The following is a 17,766-nucleotide window of genomic DNA, read 5'->3' on the forward strand; positions in this document are numbered from 1 at the left end:
AGTGTGACAGGGCAGAGTGGCGGAGCAGGGGGAGGAAGTGTGACAGGGCAGAGTGGCGGAGCAGGGGGAGGAAGTGTGACAGGGCAGAGTGGCGGAGCAGGGGGAGGGAGTGTGACAGGGCAGAGTGGCGGAGCAGGGGGAGGGAGTGTGACAGGGCAGAGTGGCGGAGCAGGGGGAGGAAGTGTGACAGGGCAGAGTGGCGGAGCAGGGGGAGGGAGTGTGACAGGGCAGAGTGGCAGAGCAGGGGGAGGAAGTGTGACAGGGCAGAGTGGCAGAGCAGGGGGAGGAAGTGTGACAGGGCAGAGTGGCGGAGCAGGGGGAGGGAGTGTGACAGGGCAGAGTGGCGGAGCAGGGGGAGGGAGTGTGACAGGGCAGAGTGGCGGAGCAGGGGGAGGGAGTGTGACAGGGCAGAGTGGCGGAGCAGGGGGAGGGAGTGTGACAGGGCAGAGTGGCGGAGCAGGGGGAGGGGGTGTGACAGGGCAGAGTGGCGGAGCAGGGGGAGGAAGTGTGACAGGGCAGAGTGGCAGAGCAGGGGGAGGAAGTGTGACAGGGCAGAGTGGCGGAGCAGGGGGAGGAAGTGTGACAGGGCAGAGTGGCAGAGCAGGGGGAGGAAGTGTGACAGGGCAGAGTGGCAGAGCAGGGGGAGGAAGTGTGACAGGGCAGAGTGGCGGAGCAGGGGGAGGAAGTGTGACAGGGCAGAGTGGCGGAGCAGGGGGAGGGAGTGTGACAGGGCAGAGTGGCGGAGCAGGGGGAGGAAGTGTGACAGGGCAGAGTGGCGGAGCAGGGGGAGGGAGTGTGACAGGGCAGAGTGGCGGAGCAGGGGGAGGGAGTGTGACAGGGCAGAGTGGCGGAGCAGGGGGAGGGAGTGCAGGGCAGAGTGGCGGAGCAGGGGGAGGGAGTGTGACAGGGCAGAGTGGCGGAGCAGGGGGAGGAAGTGTGACAGGGCAGAGTGGCGGAGCAGGGGGAGGGAGTGTGACAGGGCAGAGTGGCGGAGCAGGGGGAGGAAGTGTGACAGGGCAGAGTGGCGGAGCAGGGGGAGGGAGTGTGACAGGGCAGAGTGGCGGAGCAGGGGGAGGAAGTGTGACAGGGCAGAGTGGCGGAGCAGGGGGAGGAAGTGTGACAGGGCAGAGTGGCGGAGCAGGGGGAGGAAGTGTGACAGGGCAGAGTGGCGGAGCAGGGGGAGGAAGTGTGACAGGGCAGAGTGGCGGAGCAGGGGGAGGAGGTGTGACAGGGCAGAGTGGCGGAGCAGGGGGAGGGAGTGTGACAGGGCAGAGTGGCGGAGCAGGGGGAGGAGTGTGACAGGGCAGAGTGGCAGAGCAGGAGGAGGGAGTGTGACAGGGCAGAGTGGCGGAGCAGGAGGAGGGAGTGTGACAGGGCAGAGTGGCGGAGCAGGAGGAGGGAGTGTGACAGGGCAGAGTGGCAGAGCAGGGGGAGGAGGTGTGACAGGGCAGAGTGGCGGAGCAGGAGGAGGGATTGTGACAGGGGAGACGCCCTGCACACTAAGATGTGTGTGTTTGGGGCTACCTATGCACAGCCACAGGTGATGGTAACTGTAACTGAGTGAATGGTGGTTGATTGAAAAGTGTGGAATATGGCCAGGTGGTAATTGAATGATTGGTTGTCAGTGAGCCCTGCAGTCACGCCCTGTAAAAGAAGAAAGGAGGAATGTTCGGTGATGGTTGTGTAGGAGAGTTCGGAGCGGAGCAGGTGTGTATCGTGAGTACAATGTGAGGAAGAGTGGATCACCGGGATGGATGATACACCAGCATGAATGCAGTTCTTTTAACTGCTGCTGTGTGCACTTAACATTCACCTTTCATAGTGGATTGTATGTATGCGTCCGTTAACAAACACTTGTGGTGTAAATCTGCAGCTTAAATGTCATTCCTAATGGCTTTTTCCTCATGAAACACCAGGCATTTGTGCAGGCAGGGATGAAGAAGCCCTCCCTGCCAGCTGTGTGCCAGCAATGCCCCTCAATCAGCAAGACCTGCTGCCTCGCCTCATACTGAATCGAGCTGCAACCAGGGGCTGTACATTTTATATACTGCAGAATACATATAACAAACACCAGTAGGGTTTATGTTGCATAATATCTCAAAGTACTTTTTTTTTTTTTTGACTGAGCGTGCAGTGCATTAGCAAGGTGCTCTTTCTAAATGCACTAGACTATACCTTAATTGAAGTCGTATGGCATAGTTCTTCCAGATTCCAGATCTTCTGCCAATTCATTCTGTTATTTTTTCTGATGCCCTTTACTTCCTTAAATCTGTCAGTAATGTCAGTCTGTATACAGGAGGATCTGTTTGAAAAGAATTGAATCAAACTGTGCCATTTGTTTTATATGAAACATTTGGCAAGAAAAATAAACAAAAATAAAAAAATCTGATCAAGCATCTTGCAAAATTGAGTCACAACTGGTGCAATATCAATAGTGACATTGAAGAAAGATTCCATATATAGTGTATTGGGAACTGTTTTGTATATTGTATGTATAAATGTTTCATTGTAAGAAATGTATTTGCTCTTAATTACTGTAAATACATCACGAAATCTGTTGGTTGCCACTGCCACTTGTGACTTTTCTTGTAGTGCACTAACACCTCTTATAGTGGTATGTTATTAGCTCTGTTTTTTCTAAAGAATGAGCCACGGCATTGATGTGTGTCTACCTGTTTTATTTGTCTATCTCCAGGCACTTCCTGTCTGTCTTCCTGGCTGATAATCCTAACAAAGAAAGATCAATAACAGATGTGACGGGCACTGGAAAAAGCAATACTGCAGTTAACACTTCAGCCCTAGTAATGACACAGAAAGTTAGCATGCTTTAGTGCGCTTGCCATTTCTCTATGTAAACATTGCTCAGCTGAACAATCTTTAAGATAAGGAAGAATTATTATTGATGTCAGACTTTGCTTGCCTTAACCTTTGGTATTTGTATGTTTTTTTGTTTTGTTTGTTCTGGTGTTTTTAAGTTTCATTTTAATTCCAGCCCTGGCCACAGTGGAAGATTTCCAGATCCGACCCCACACTCTTTATGTGCACTCTTACAAAGCGCCCACCTTCTGTGACTACTGCGGGGAGATGCTGTGGGGTCTTGTGCGCCAGGGCCTGAAGTGTGGAGGTAAGGGTCGTTGCAACTGAAAGACAGCAGGGACCCAGTAAAAAGGGATAAAAGCACCAGTCTCTTAAACCCTGTGGGTGGTTTAACCCTAGAGGCCCAGGGTGGCTTTCTGAAGGATGTGGCGCTTCTTTCAGGGCCTTCCTTCTATTTAAAAGAAGTTTCTTTGAAGCTGATTTCACTGGTTTTACTGGGACTCATTGTGGGTGGAAAGGACCACCATCAAAGCATGCTGACTCATCTTGTGAGCAGGATCCACAGTAATGAGAAGCCAGCCAGGGAAGGACATGGTATAATTCCTATAATTAATCAGTCACGTGAACCGCAGCGTTCAGACCGAATGAGTGTCATTTTTGAAACGTTGCTTAGGCATTTGCTATATTAAGCTATTCTCTATACAGCTACTACCAAACATTTTGCATCACCTAAAAGTTTAGGATTGAAACATAATTTAAAAAAAAAAAAAAAAAAAAAAAAAAAAATACTGTAGGAACATAATTTTGGATCTTTTATTTAACATAATGTAATCAAAGAAACAAGAAAATGATTTCACAAAAGTTTCATGTTTAGATTTTGAAATGTCATATTTTTCCATTTGTCAGTTTTTTTGTGTGGTACTGTTTATGGAAAACGACAAAGTGGTATGTAATTCAATATGTTAACGTGACAGTATTAAGCAGGTTTCATTAGACTGTGAAGCAACATTAGTTAGTTCTGTAGTGATGCAAAGCTATAGCTGCTGCTTGCAGCAGCATCTTATCCTGCCAGCCAGTAAAGAAGATGCTGCTACAAATATATAGGACACTTTTCACTATATTACTACTAATAATATACATGCTACTTGTTTATTTGTCTACTTCTGCACTGTTCGTACTCATATTTAGGCAAAGAAAACAACCTTAGAGATGCAGTACTACAGCCTTTGCTTCCATACTAACATCCTAGTAGTTTTGGAGCCATCTAGTGGAGGCTTTTCAGGTATTAACCTACCTACAATGCAGTTTGTTTTATAGCAGGGTAAAAAGCAGATTATACAATAAAGAATTACCATACAGTATTTCACCAGAATAAAAAACAAAAACAAAACATTTGTGGGCTTTAATTATGTATGGACATACTGTATGTCTTGCTATTGTAAATAAAATAATAATTGCTATTGTAAAGAAATAATAATAATGTAAACAACTGACATAAATGCTGTACTAATGTATTCATTTTTGTAGGGTGTGGGCTGAACTACCACAAGCGCTGTGCCTTTAAAATACCGAACAACTGCAGCGGAGTGAAGAAGAGGCGCTTGTCGAATGTCTCTCTGCCAGGACCTGGGCTGCCTGTCCCGAGACCTGCTCCCATTGAACACACAGCAGTGTGCATTGAGGAGGTATGAAACACACAGTCCAATACGGTACTGCTCCCATTGAACACACAGCAGTGTGCATTGAGGAGGTATGAAACACACAGTCCAATACAATACTGCTCCCATTGAACACACAGCAGTGTGCATTGAGGAGGTATGAAACACACAGTCCAATACAATACAATACTGCTCCCATTGAACACACAGCAGTGTGCATTGAGGAGGTATGAAACACACAGTCCAATACAATACTGCTCCCATTGAACACACAGCAGTGCGCATTGAGGAGGTATGAAACACACAGTCCAATACAATACAATACTGCTCCCATTGAACACACAGCAGTGTGCATTGAGGAGGTATGAAACACACAGTCCAATACCAGACAATACTGCTCCCATTGAACACACAGCAGTGTGCATTGAGGAGGTATGAAACACACAGTCCAATACAATACAATACTGCTCCCATTGAACACACAGCAGTGTGCATTGAGGAGGTATGAAACACACAGTCCAATACCAGACAATACTGCTCCCATTGAACACACAGCAGTGTGCATTGAGGAGGTATGAAACACACAGTCCAATACAATACAATACTGCTCCCATTGAACACACAGCAGTGTGCATTGAGGAGGTATGAAACACACAGTCCAATACAATACAATACTGCTCCCATTGAACACACTGCAGTGTGCATTGAGGAGGTATGAAACACACAGTCCAATACAATACTGCTCCCATTGAACACACAGCAGTGTGCATTGAGGAGGTATGAAACACACAGTCCAATACAATACAATACTGCTCCCATTGAACACACAGCAGTGTGCATTGAGGAGGTATGAAACACACAGTCCAATACAATACAATACTGCTCCCATTGAACACACAGCAGTGTGCATTGAGGAGGTATGAAACACACATCTAATTAAATGGGCTGTATTTAGATCCCTTGTTTAGATATTTTAAGTGCTGTGAAATTAAATACAGTCCTCCTAAGTATGATGGGCTTCTCTTATAATGAGTTCACTCACACTCATGTCCTTGCTGGATCTAGTCTTCAGAACAGTAACGCATATTACGTTGTTTTATTTAAATTATTATTTTAAGGTCATTAATTTATTTAAATTTCAGTTTGACATTCCGAATCGAACCATTCAACACACTTTAAAAAAGAAATGTATTTAACTACTATAAAAAACAAAACAAACAAGAAAAACATTTCATAAAAAATCTAATGGTTACTCCTATTGGATGGTGGTTATCAATTCATCTCAAACAGATTTCGAATGTTCTTGACAAATAATTTTTTCTGGCTACAGTAATTTGCTAGCTACTTTATTTATCTTGTCTTGCAAAATGCAGCTTCCTAATAACATTCAGCTGTTGGTTCCCATTCTTTGCTTATGTAACTTCCTTTACATAACCATTCCAGTGACATGCAGTCTTTTGTCCTTGCAGATGGTCAATGGAGATGTAATTATAAGTTCTCTGTGTGCCAGTGGTTGTCTCTAAACATCTAAACTGTGTGTCTAAAACATTGATCAGTTACTCCCACACAACCCAGCTCTCAATATAAAGTGCAGTGCTTTCTCTCTGAGACGTGTGTCTAAGTGTACCGGGTCTCATTCCAGCACTGCTATAACTGTATGATTAAAGCTCTGTGCTTTTGCTTCAGCAACGTTCTCACCAAGAGGCTGGCAAGCGCATCCCTTCCTGGAGTGGCCGTCCCATTTGGATGGAGAAGATGGTGCTGGGGCGGGTGAAGGTTCCTCACACCTTCGCTGTGCACTCCTACACACGGCCCACAATCTGCCAGTACTGCAAGCGCCTGCTCAAGGGCCTCTTCCGCCAGGGCATGCAGTGCAAAGGTAGGCATCACCATCCACCTCGCTGGCTTAGCAGCACCCACCTGTGCTTTCTGACAGGAGAGAGTGTTGCCTAATGAACAGCCTGAAGCCCCTGTCTGCACACACACGGCTTTGTTCAATATGGAGCGTACAGATAGAACTATTTATTCATAGTCTTCTGATGTGCGGGAACCTTGTTCTGCATTAATCATTCTGATCCTTTTGTTGGCAAGTGTGGAACTGTTGACATAATAGTAGTTACTCATGCCTGTTTTGATACCTGCACAATAGCAGCTGCTCTGAGATCATCAGGAGTTTGAACTGTGAACAGCAGGAATCCAAGATCAATCTGGGCTGGAGATGAAGCTCAGTGTTTGAGGCTTCATATGCTTTTCATTCAGACCCACTCGCTTTATCAAAAGGGTTCTGGATTGAAGATGTATGAGTGTTATCAGGTCATGTGGTTCAGAAACACACCGGTTCAAAAAAGGCAGTGTTTAACACCAAGCTCAGGGTGGTTATAATAATGGAGTAGAATCGCAAAGCAGTTTGGTCAAAAGATGGGTTGAGAGAGATAAGTAGCCTTACATAAATATGTTTGCTGAAAACAAAGTCAAAACCAGCCCTTGTATTAAGAAGGCCCGTCCTGTTTATAGTTCTGTTATGCAACAGTACATGGTGAGCATGCTGTCTGTCTGGGGGTCAGCAGTGCGGATAAACACACTGAAGCTGAGCTGATACTCTACACAGCTACTGCAAAGTGCTCCTCTAGGATTTCTGGTCTATTGTTATAAGTGGCTGCTCAGCAGGAGGCCATGTTCAAGTTTTTTTTTGCAATAATATATATTTTTTTACTTTATGAAAAATACAGTAAATACATTGGTTGGGAAAAGATTGTAATAAAGCTTGGAACGAGAGGCAGAGTAGCCTCCCACCACATTCCACAGCTAACAGGCTACTAACACACCAGACCTTGGCTAGTTTAACACTGTTATTATTGTTGTTATTATTATTATTATTATTGTTATTGTTAAATCATCTTGTCTGCTGTTTCTTTTTAAAACAATCATATGTATTTATTTATGTATGCATGTATTTATTTTGCCAGTTTATGCACTTATTTATTCATTCATTCATCTTATTTTATTTTTAGATTGTAAATTTAATTGTCACAAGCGCTGTGCATCCAAAGTCCCCCGAGACTGTCTTGGTGAAGTTTTCTTTAATGGAGGCAAGTACATTTCTATTCATAAGCTGTGCAATCGACCAGGGCCGGCCTCAGGCTGTGTGAGGCCCTAGGCGGTGATGATCAAGTGCAGGGTCCAGAACATCACATCAGTGTTACCGTAGCAACCGTCTCTTAGTGAGAATATACATGCATCATGTAATCACATGCACCTATATATACTAACATTAAGATACAGTAAATAGTATTCATGATATTAAAATGTTAATCAATGCTTGTTTCAGTTTGTTTGTTAGACGTTATCTTTTTGTATAATTCACAGCTGAGAATGCCAGTCTACTTCAGTCATATCACATATTAATTTTTTTCTTTTTCTTGAATGGCCTATTGAAATACTGCAATGCCAGACTATAAGTGGATTCTGCCAGGTCGACGGCGAGAGTAACCAGACAGAAATAAATACGTAAATAATAATAACAATAAATCCCTCTTTGTCACTTGACACTGTGTGCAATGCCTCTTTTTACAAAATGTTTTTACAAAGTAACCCCTGGGCATTATCAAATCCTTTTCTTCATTTTACATTCTAAATTACTTTAAGCCTATAAATTGCAAAGCCATTTTCCTAGTCCTTTATCAAATTTGAGTATTCTAAATTGTTGTCAGTATGGCCAAATTTAACAATCTTCTTTGAGTCATCATTGTACGCAAAGTCTTGATCAGTTTCAGCCTGGAAAAGCTGCGCTCCCTAGAAGCACCCATCACTGGAAGGGTCTCTCGACTCTCTTCTCATGCATGTTCTGCAGCATTTTCACAGGACCATACCTGCGAGGTGCCAGCATGGTGAGCTGCAGCTACAGCGTCAGGGCTGCAAGTCATTTACAAAACTGGGGCTGAACTGTTTTGAAAGTTTAGCACCAGAGAGGACCACCACCCCCCTTCAGTTAGTTTTTAGTGTTTTGGGGTTCAGTAAATATTTCTATCAAAATGTACCCCATCTCTAATCACACCCATATAGGTAATATTTAGTAAAAATGAAGTTCTGCCTCATCTCTCTCATATCCATGGCAACACTCATAGCAGCCTATAATATTGTTTAATTTTTTCTTAGAAGAAAAATAATTAATAAACAATGTAGGCCTACTTAGAGTATTTTAGACGTGGGTAGAGGTAGTTCTATTATTATTATTATTATTATTATTATTACTAATAAAAAATAAAAATGGATCATTTTAAAATGATCATTTTTTTTTTTAGTTTAAGTGAATTACTACTAAAAGAATCTTTGTTAACACGACATATAAATGATATATGACACACACATAGATAGACAGACAGATATATAATATATATATATATATATATATATATATATATATATATATATATATATATATATATACACAATGCCTTGCAAAAGTATTCAGACCCCTGACCAATTCTCTCATATTACCGAATTACAAATGGTACATTGAAATTTCGTTCAGTTTGATATTTTATTTTAAAACACTGACACTCACAATCAATTATTGTAAGGTGACATTGGTTTTGTGTTGGGAAATATTTTTAAGAAAAATAAAAAACTGAAATATCTTGCTTGCATAAGTATTCAACCCCTGTGCTGTAGAAGCTCCCAGTTTGCACCGATGAAAGAAATTGCCCTAACGAGGACACAATTACCTTACCATTGGCCTCCACCTGTGAACCATTAAAGTTGCTGTCACATTTTCTGGATAAAAACCCCACTGTTGAAGGATCATTGGTAAGGCTGTGAATCTGAAGGAAAATGAAGACCAAAGAGCATTCTACAGAAGTTAGAGATAAAGTAATACAAATGCATAGATTAGGGAAAGGGTAAAAAAAATATCCAAGTGTTTGGATATTCCAGTGAGCACAGCTGGATCAATAGTCAGGAAGTGGAAGCTGCACCACACCACCCAGGCACTGGCAAGAAAAGGCCATCCCTCAAAACTCAGAGCTCAAACAAGAATGAGACTTGTGAGAGAAGCCACAGAGAGGCCAACAATCACTTTGAAGGAACTACAGAGTTCAGTGGCTGGGGGTGGAGTAATGGTGCACCGGTCAACCATATCCAGAGCTCTGCATAACACTGGCCTGTATGGGAGGGTGGCAAGAAAGAAGCTGTTACTCAAAAATTACCATCTGAAAGGACGTCTGGAGTTTGCCAGAAAGCATGAGAGTGACCCAGCTGCGATGTGGGAAAAGGTTTTGTGGTCAGATGAGACCAAGATAGAGCTTTTTGGCCAAAACTCAAAGCACTATGTGTGGCGCAAACCTAACACTGCCCATGCCTCAAGACACACCATCCCTACAGTGAAGTATGGTGGTGGCAGCATCATGCTGTGGGGATGCTTCTCATCAGCAGGGACTGGGCATCTTGTTACAATTGAACGAAGAATAGATGGAGCAAAATACAGGAAAATACTGCAAGAGGATCTGCTTCAGTCTGCTAAAAAACTGAAGCTTGGGAGGAAATTCTCCTTTCAGCAGGACAATGATCCCAAGCACAAGGCGAAAGCAAAATTGGAGTGGCTCAAGAACAAAAAGGTGAATGTCCTACAGTGGCCCAGTCAAAGTCCTGATCTCAATCCCATTGAGAATCTGTGGCACTATTTGAAAATTGAGGTCCACAAGCATCGTCCAACCAACCTGAACAATCTGGAGCAAATCTGCCAAGAACAATGGGCCAAAATCACTCTGCCACTATGTGCAAAGCTGGGACATACTTACCCCAAAAAACTTAAAGCTGTTATTGCAACGAAAGGTGGCTCTACCAAATATTAATGTGTGGGGGTTGAATACTTATGCAAGCAAAATATTTCAGTTTTTTATTTTTCTTAAAAATATTTCCCAACATAAAACCAATGTCACCTTACAATAATTGATTTTGAGTTTCAGTGTTTTAAAATAAAATATAAAACAGAACGAAATTTCAATGTACCATTTGTAATTCGGTAATATGAGAGAATTGGTCGTGTGTGTGTGTGTTAAACTGCAGTGTACAGAGGTTTAAAAGATTAAAAAGTCTTATTTTCAGGATATTTCAGGCAAAAGCTGTTTAAAAAGAAAAGTAAACACAGTGCAGTAACTTGCTGTTCGTTATTTGTAATTATACAAACATTCTGTGGATGCTGTCATGATTATTAAAATATAATGTTCATTCTCAGAGGTTCCAAAGTTCCCAGTTTGAAGATAAACTCTCATTCCTATCTCAGATTCTATCATCTGTGTCTTGTATATTGTTATTATATAAAGCATTTTTTCTATTTATATTTGAAATGTGGGATTTAGCTTTAGTGATGATCTTGTCCAGAAAGCCACAATTTCCAAAAAACACACACATTTCCTCTCTTTTGGCGAATAAATCTAGCACTAGAATGTAGCACTGTCTCAGCTTGAGTGGAACTGAACGAGCCCTTAAATTGATTATTTTACTGAGCCGCTCCGAGTAGCTCACTTTCTGAAAGTGCTCTCTGGGTGCGTTAAGTAACTGAGTGGCTCAGAGTGAGTTTTTCTGCTTGGATCATGGATGGAATCTGTTCTGCAGCTCTGAGCTGCTTAGAGGGAGCAGACCTGAGAATGCCATTAAGTGGGTTCTTTCACTGAGCTTCTCTGAGAGCCTCTCTTAACATGCTCACTATATCTTGCGGCACATTAAATCTCGCGGCAGTCTGGTTCAGCGTGGGGCCCCTGGAAGGTTGTGGTCCCTAGGCAGCCGCCTCGCTCGCTTGGCTTAAGTCCGGCCCTGCTTGTGAAGTTTGCTTGGAGTTGCCGGTCAGTGAAATGTCTCTGTGTAAGCCCTGACTGATACACAGGCCTGGTCCTGGAGAGTCACAGGGTCTCAATTACTGCATGGAAGCAATTCATTTCCTAATTTGTCAACACTAATGTTTTTTCCAGGTTTTTAGCACTTGATGATTTAAAGACAGGTATGAATCCTGTAGGATTGTGGCTCTCCAGGACCAGGGCACCCCCTCCCCGTGCTCTAGAGCTTACAGGAAGCATTGCTTTCTCTCGTGCTTCTTCTTGCTCCTCACAAGCCCAATAGGATAAGCAATTGTGTTAGTGAGAAAGCTGAAGGCTCTTTCCCAAAAGTACTTCTGTTTCCCTGCATTTTCCCATCTTAGCCAATGTTGGAGGGAATCACAAGTTGAGTTTGTTTTAAGAGAACAGTCTATGTGTGACTAACCCTGAAAGCAATGGGACTGGGATCATGCAGCCAGCGCAACTTTCATTACCAGCTGAACACTCACCTGTGCGTGTGCATCGGAGCATAATGCAAAGCACAGTACAGTCAGTGATGGATTCAGAAGCCTCAGATTGCATTGGGAGAGCTGTACCAGTGAAGGTCTTCTGTGCTTGTGGATCCAGCACAGTCTCTGGCTTATTCCCTGCTGTGTCCCTCTATTCCTAGAGCCTGCCAGCCCAGGACCAGACTCTGAGCTGCCCATGGAGGTGGACAGCGGGGATATGAACAGTGACTGCAGCAGAGGGCTGGACGACCCGGAGGAGCACTCCACCCCCGAAGACAAGATCTTCTTCATGGATTCTCCTGATCTGGACGGGGAGAAAGATGAAGAGCAAGTGAAGACGATAAGGTACCGAGCCCTTATCAAGATCAGCGTTCATTTAGGCACATCGGGGTAATGAACCATGTACACATACCACAGGGAAAGAGTGGAAATCCTTTCCGTTTGTTTCCACTGTCAGCAGACCAATCAGTTTGAAATGGGGTGGAACTGTGTCTCTAGAAATTGCTTTGATTTATATTAGTCCTGAGTGTGGGTTTTGGGGGGGGGGGGGGGGGGGGGAGAATGTGAAAGCAAACAAGCGACAGTTAATTCTATCGATCAAATATTGGTAGGTGAAAGAATTTCTAAATGGTAATAACACAAAAATGTTATAAATATGCAGTTGCAATCTGTGACCTTTTCTGTAAAGTCCAGCTGCCGATTTTACTTTGCAAATGGAACAGGCAGCCACAGTTTGATATTGGTGTGAGATGAGATTTATAGACTGTTTTCCAGGTTCAGAACGTGGAATCTATGAATAGTTGAAATGACTCAAATTCCTATGCACTGTCATAACCTTATCCTTGTAAGTTGGATAATGTTAGCTGTAAATGATTAATCCATTGTTTTGGTTTTGTTTTTTGTAAATGCTTATCACATACAGAACAGATTATATTTGGCTATCCAGAAAATACATAACGGTTGTTGCAGTGCTTGACAAACAGTTGTAATTGAAACTCTGCGCCTGCGTTTGAGGCTTCATTAACTTGATCCAGTTCCTCTCTTCTCTGGTAGTCCTTCTACAAGCAGCAACATCCCTCTGATGAGAGTGGTACAGTCCATGAAGCACACAAAAAGGAAGAGCAGCACCATGGTCAGGGAGGGGTGGATGGTGCACTACACAAGCAGGGACAACTTGGTAAGAGCCTCCTCTAATATCTTGTTTAAGTATTGTAGTCCTATAACACAAAACGTCATGGGCTTAACCAAAGGACATGGAACTCAGAGGTAATGCAGCCAAACATGGGCACTTACTGGAGTGGAAAACCAAGAGTCTCATCACTCTCATCACTGGGGGGGGGGGGGGGGGGGGGGGGGGGGGGGGGTGGGGAGGGGGTGGGGGGGGGGGGGGGGGGGGGGGGGGGGGGGGGGGTGGGTGGGGGGGCAAAAGTGGGGGGGGGGGGGGGGGGGGCAAAGTGACAATTGCTCAATTTTTTTACTTTGTGAAATGAGAAAAACACCCTTTTAATGTTGTGAAACTGTAAACAAATAACTTTCTAATACTTGTCAGTGCTTCAGTTTAATTCTTCAGTGGTTTATTTCAAACTGTGTTACTTCAATGGGTGGGTTTTCACCTTTTCTCGATATAAATGTCTATGCATTTTCTTCAGTGCCACAGCAGCTTTGCATTTCAAAATGTTGCATCTCATAAGAGGTCAGGCCACAAGGTGGATCATGAAGTCTCATCTGTGTTTAGTGCTCTCACTTTGCTAGAGATGTCTTGTTAGACAAAACATACTATATGTGTGTCTGAAAGCAACATTAGTGTTTTTTTTTTTTTTTTGGGGGGGGTTATTTCAATCGTGATTTTACTTAGACATCTTAACATCATGTTTTATACAAATTCAAAAATGCATTTACTTCTTGGGACAGTGCTGTTTGTGTGTAATGTTTGCACAACCTCATAGTACATCAGCTGACTAATGACCTCACAGCGTCTCCATGGCAATATGTCAACAACACAGCTGCTGTCTAGAGAAGAACAGTTTCCATAGTTAAGTACTGTATGCTGCCGTTAGAGGGCAGTAACCCCCAGAAATCTTCACAGTTTTATTTTACGTAAATTGATATGGCTTGTGTAAATTAAAAGATACACGAAGCAACAAAAACAATTAAGAAACATTCCAGAGTAGCAGGATTCCTCGGCTGTTTTACCCTATTGCAAGTTTCAGAACTGAAACAGGTGTTTTTCATTGTGTGCTCTGCTCTGTGTGTCAGTGCAGGATTGTGACTGTGTTCTTGTCTGCTTTGTGTGTCAGTGCAGGATTGTGACTGTTTTCTTGTCTGCTTTGTGTGTCAGTGCAGGATTGTGACTGTGTTCTTGTGTGCTGTGTGTGTCAGTGCAGGATTGTGACTGTGTGTTCTTGTCTGCTCTGTGTGTCAGTGCAGGATTGTGACTGTGTGTTCTTGTCTGCTCTGTGTGTCAGTGCAGGATTGTGACTGTGTGTTCTTGTGTGCTCTGTGTGTCAGTGCAGGATTGTGACTGTGTGTTCTTGTGTGCTCTGTGTGTCAGTGCAGGATTGTGACTGTGTGTTCTTGTGTGCTCTGTGTGTCAGTGCAGGATTGTGACTGTGTGCTCTGTGTGTCAGTGCAGGATTGTGACTGTGTGTGACTGTGTGCTCTGTGTGTCAGTGCAGGATTGTGACTGTGTGTTCTTGTGTGCTCTGTGTGTCAGTGCAGGATTGTGACTGTGTGTTCTTGTCTGCTCTGTGTGTCAGTGCAGGATTGTGACTGTGTGTTCTTGTGTGCTCTGTGTGTCAGTGCAGGATTGTGACTGTGTGCTTTGTGTGTCAGTGCAGGATTGTGACTGTGTGCTCTGTGTGTCAGTGCAGGATTGTGACTGTGTGTTCTTGTCTGCTGTGTGTGTCAGTGCAGGATTGTGACTGTGTGTGACTGTGTGCTCTGTGTGTCAGTGCAGGATTGTGACTGTGTGTTCTTGTGTGCTCTGTGTGTCAGTGCAGGATTGTGACTGTGTGTTCTTGTGTGCTCTGTGTGTCAGTGCAGGATTGTGACTGTGTTCTTGTCTGCTTTGTGTGTCAGTGCAGGATTGTGACTGTGTTCTTGTGTGCTGTGTGTGTCAGTGCAGGATTGTGACTGTGTGTTCTTGTCTGCTCTGTGTGTCAGTGCAGGATTGTGACTGTGTGTTCTTGTCTGCTCTGTGTGTCAGTGCAGGATTGTGACTGTGTGTGACTGTGTGCTCTGTGTGTCAGTGCAGGATTGTGACTGTGTGTTCTTGTGTGCTCTGTGTGTCAGTGCAGGATTGTGACTGTGTGTGACTGTGTGCTCTGTGTGTCAGTGCAGGATTGTGACTGTGTGCTTTGTGTGTCAGTGCAGGATTGTGACTGTGTGTGACTGTGTGCTCTGTGTGTCAGTGCAGGATTGTGACTGTGTGTTCTTGTCTGCTCTGTGTGTCAGTGCAGGATTGTGACTGTGTGTTCTTGTCTGCTCTGTGTGTCAGTGCAGGATTGTGACTGTGTGTTCTTGTGTGCTCTGTGTGTCAGTGCAGGATTGTGACTGTGTTCCTGTCTGCTCTGTGTGTCAGTGCAGGATTGTGACTGCATTCTTGTCTGCTCTGTGTGTCAGTGCAGGATTGTGACTGTGTGTTCTTGTCTGCTGTGTGTGTCAGTGCAGGATTGTGACTGTGTGTGACTGTGTGCTCTGTGTGTCAGTGCAGGATTGTGACTGTGTGTTCTTGGCTGCTCTGTGTGTCAGTGCAGGATTGTGACTGTGTGTTCTTGTGTGCTCTGTGTGTCAGTGCAGGATTGTGACTGTGTGTTCTTGTGTGCTCTGTGTGTCAGTGCAGGATTGTGACTGTGTGTTCTTGTGTGCTCTGTGTGTCAGTGCAGGATTGTGACTGTGTGTTCTTGTCTGCTCTGTGTGTCAGTGCAGGATTATGACTGTGTGTTCTTGGCTGCTCTGTGTGTCAGTGCAGGATTGTGACTGTGTGTTCTTGTCTGCTCTGTGTGTCAGTGCAGGATTGTGACTGTGTGTTCTTGTGTGCTCTGTGTGTCAGTGCAGGATTGTGACTGTGTGTTCTTGTGTGCTCTGTGTGTCAGTGCAGGATTGTGACTGTGTGTTCTTGTGTGCTCTGTGTGTCAGTGCAGGATTGTGACTGTGTTCTTGTGTGCTGTGTGTGTCAGTGCAGGATTGTGACTGTGTGTGACTGTGTGCTTTGTGTGTCAGTGCAGGATTGTGACTGTGTGTTCTTGGCTGCTCTGTGTGTCAGTGCAGGATTATGACTGTGTGTTCTTGGCTGCTCTGTGTGTCAGTGCAGGATTGTGACTGTGTGTTCTTGTCTGCTCTGTGTGTCAGTGCAGGATTGTGACTGTGTTCTTGTGTGCTCTGTGTGTCAGTGCAGGATTGTGACTGTGTGTTCTTGTGTGCTCTGTGTGGCAGTGCAGGATTGTGACTGTGTGTCAGTGCAGGATTGTGACTGTGTGTTCTTGTCTGCTCTGTGTGTCAGTGCAGGATTGTGACTGTATTCTTGTGTGCTGTGTGTGTCAGTGCAGGATTGTGACTGTGTGTTCTTGGCTGCTCTGTGTGTCAGTGCAGGATTGTGACTGTGTGTTCTTGTGTGCTCTGTGTGTCAGTGCAGGATTGTGACTGTATGTTCTTGTGTGCTGTGTGTGTCAGTGCAGGATTGTGACTGTGTGCTTTGTGTGTCAGTGCAGGATTGTGACTGTGTGTTCTTGGCTGCTCTGTGTGTCAGTGCAGGATTATGACTGTGTGTTCTTGGCTGCTCTGTGTGTCAGTGCAGGATTATGACTGTGTGTTCTTGGCTGCTCTGTGTGTCAGTGCAGGATTGTGACTGTGTGTTCTTGTCTGCTCTGTGTGTCAGTGCAGGATTGTGACTGTGTTCTTGTGTGCTCTGTGTGTCAGTGCAGGATTGTGACTGTGTGTTCTTGTGTGCTCTGTGTGGCAGTGCAGGATTGTGACTGTGTGTCAGTGCAGGATTGTGACTGTGTGTTCTTGTGTGCTCTGTGTGGCAGTGCAGGATTGTGACTATGTTCTTGTGCCTGTTTTAGAGAAAGAGACATTTCTGGAGGCTGGACAGTAAATGCCTAACCCTGTTCCAGAATGACACTGGAGCCAAATACTACAAGGTAAGAGCCCGCTTGTCAGTGTGCTTTCTGATGCTTTCAGATACTGGCTTCATACTCTCCACACACCAGTATTTAAACACTGTAGGCTAAACATGACATTGACCTCTGACCTAATATAGCAGCTGTATTGCGGCCATGTGACTCTTGTTTTTCAGGGTTATAGAGACTTTAAAATTTTCTGGGTGTAGGCACTTTGGAGTTAGTGTCTTAACATTTATAGGTATGTTCTGTGATTTTCAAAATGAAGTTCTGAATCCTTTCCAGTACAAAGGTACAATTTTTATTTTCTGTTATGTTTTTGTCCTGTGTTTTGAGGTGCAGTCTTCATATTTCTAGTGTTATGTAATGTGCTCCGGCAAAAAATCGAATCTAATCTAAAATCTACACCTAACTCTGACCTGTAACTTAAGATGTCTGCCCAGTTGGGTTCATGTGACCTGGCTTGAGGATGGGTACGTTGTTAAATTCATCGGTGCTCTGCATCACTGAGTCGGAAGTGACATCACTTGATGCTCATTGGTGTAGGGAATTTAACAACAGTTTGTTGAGTCAGCATAGCTGATAATAATAATAGAAAGGTTGCTGTTGCAGCATGCAAGGCTGTGGTTGACCTGCATCACATGGGGTCAAATATAAAGAATTATAAGCTCCAAAAAAATCTGATAAATAGGGGGCTATTGTTACATTATTGTGATGTCAGTGCTTCAGAAAATATCTCAAAACACAGATAAGTGTTATTTGAAATGCCATACTGGCATGTTAGGGGTTAGAATTGAATGTTGTGAACACTGATGTAGTTGGTCTGTGAATAAGTTGTGGATAAAAATGACAA

At 44.1% G+C, this 17,766-nt stretch overlaps 1 protein-coding gene across 2 annotated transcripts in view; it reads left to right on the forward strand.

Annotated features, from left to right (window-relative positions):
- Positions 1 to 17,766, forward strand: part of LOC121315389 (serine/threonine-protein kinase D3-like) — a 118,070-nt gene that overhangs the window by 65,713 nt on the left and 34,591 nt on the right. Inside the window, exons 4-10 of one of the 2 annotated variants that reach the window (XM_041249444.1) lie at positions 2,993 to 3,124; positions 4,345 to 4,502; positions 6,162 to 6,354; positions 7,487 to 7,564; positions 11,955 to 12,138; positions 12,847 to 12,970; positions 16,857 to 16,934. In XM_041249444.1, coding sequence (XP_041105378.1) covers positions 2,993 to 3,124; positions 4,345 to 4,502; positions 6,162 to 6,354; positions 7,487 to 7,564; positions 11,955 to 12,138; positions 12,847 to 12,970; positions 16,857 to 16,934 — 947 coding nt within the window. The remainder of the gene's footprint in view (positions 1 to 2,992; positions 3,125 to 4,344; positions 4,503 to 6,161; positions 6,355 to 7,486; positions 7,565 to 11,954; positions 12,139 to 12,846; positions 12,971 to 16,856; positions 16,935 to 17,766) is intronic. The other variant, XM_041249445.1, reaches the window with a different exon arrangement.

Source organism: Polyodon spathula, chromosome 5 (genome assembly GCF_017654505.1).
Source record: "Polyodon spathula isolate WHYD16114869_AA chromosome 5, ASM1765450v1, whole genome shotgun sequence".
NCBI classification, from domain to species: Eukaryota; Metazoa; Chordata; class Actinopteri; order Acipenseriformes; family Polyodontidae; genus Polyodon; species Polyodon spathula.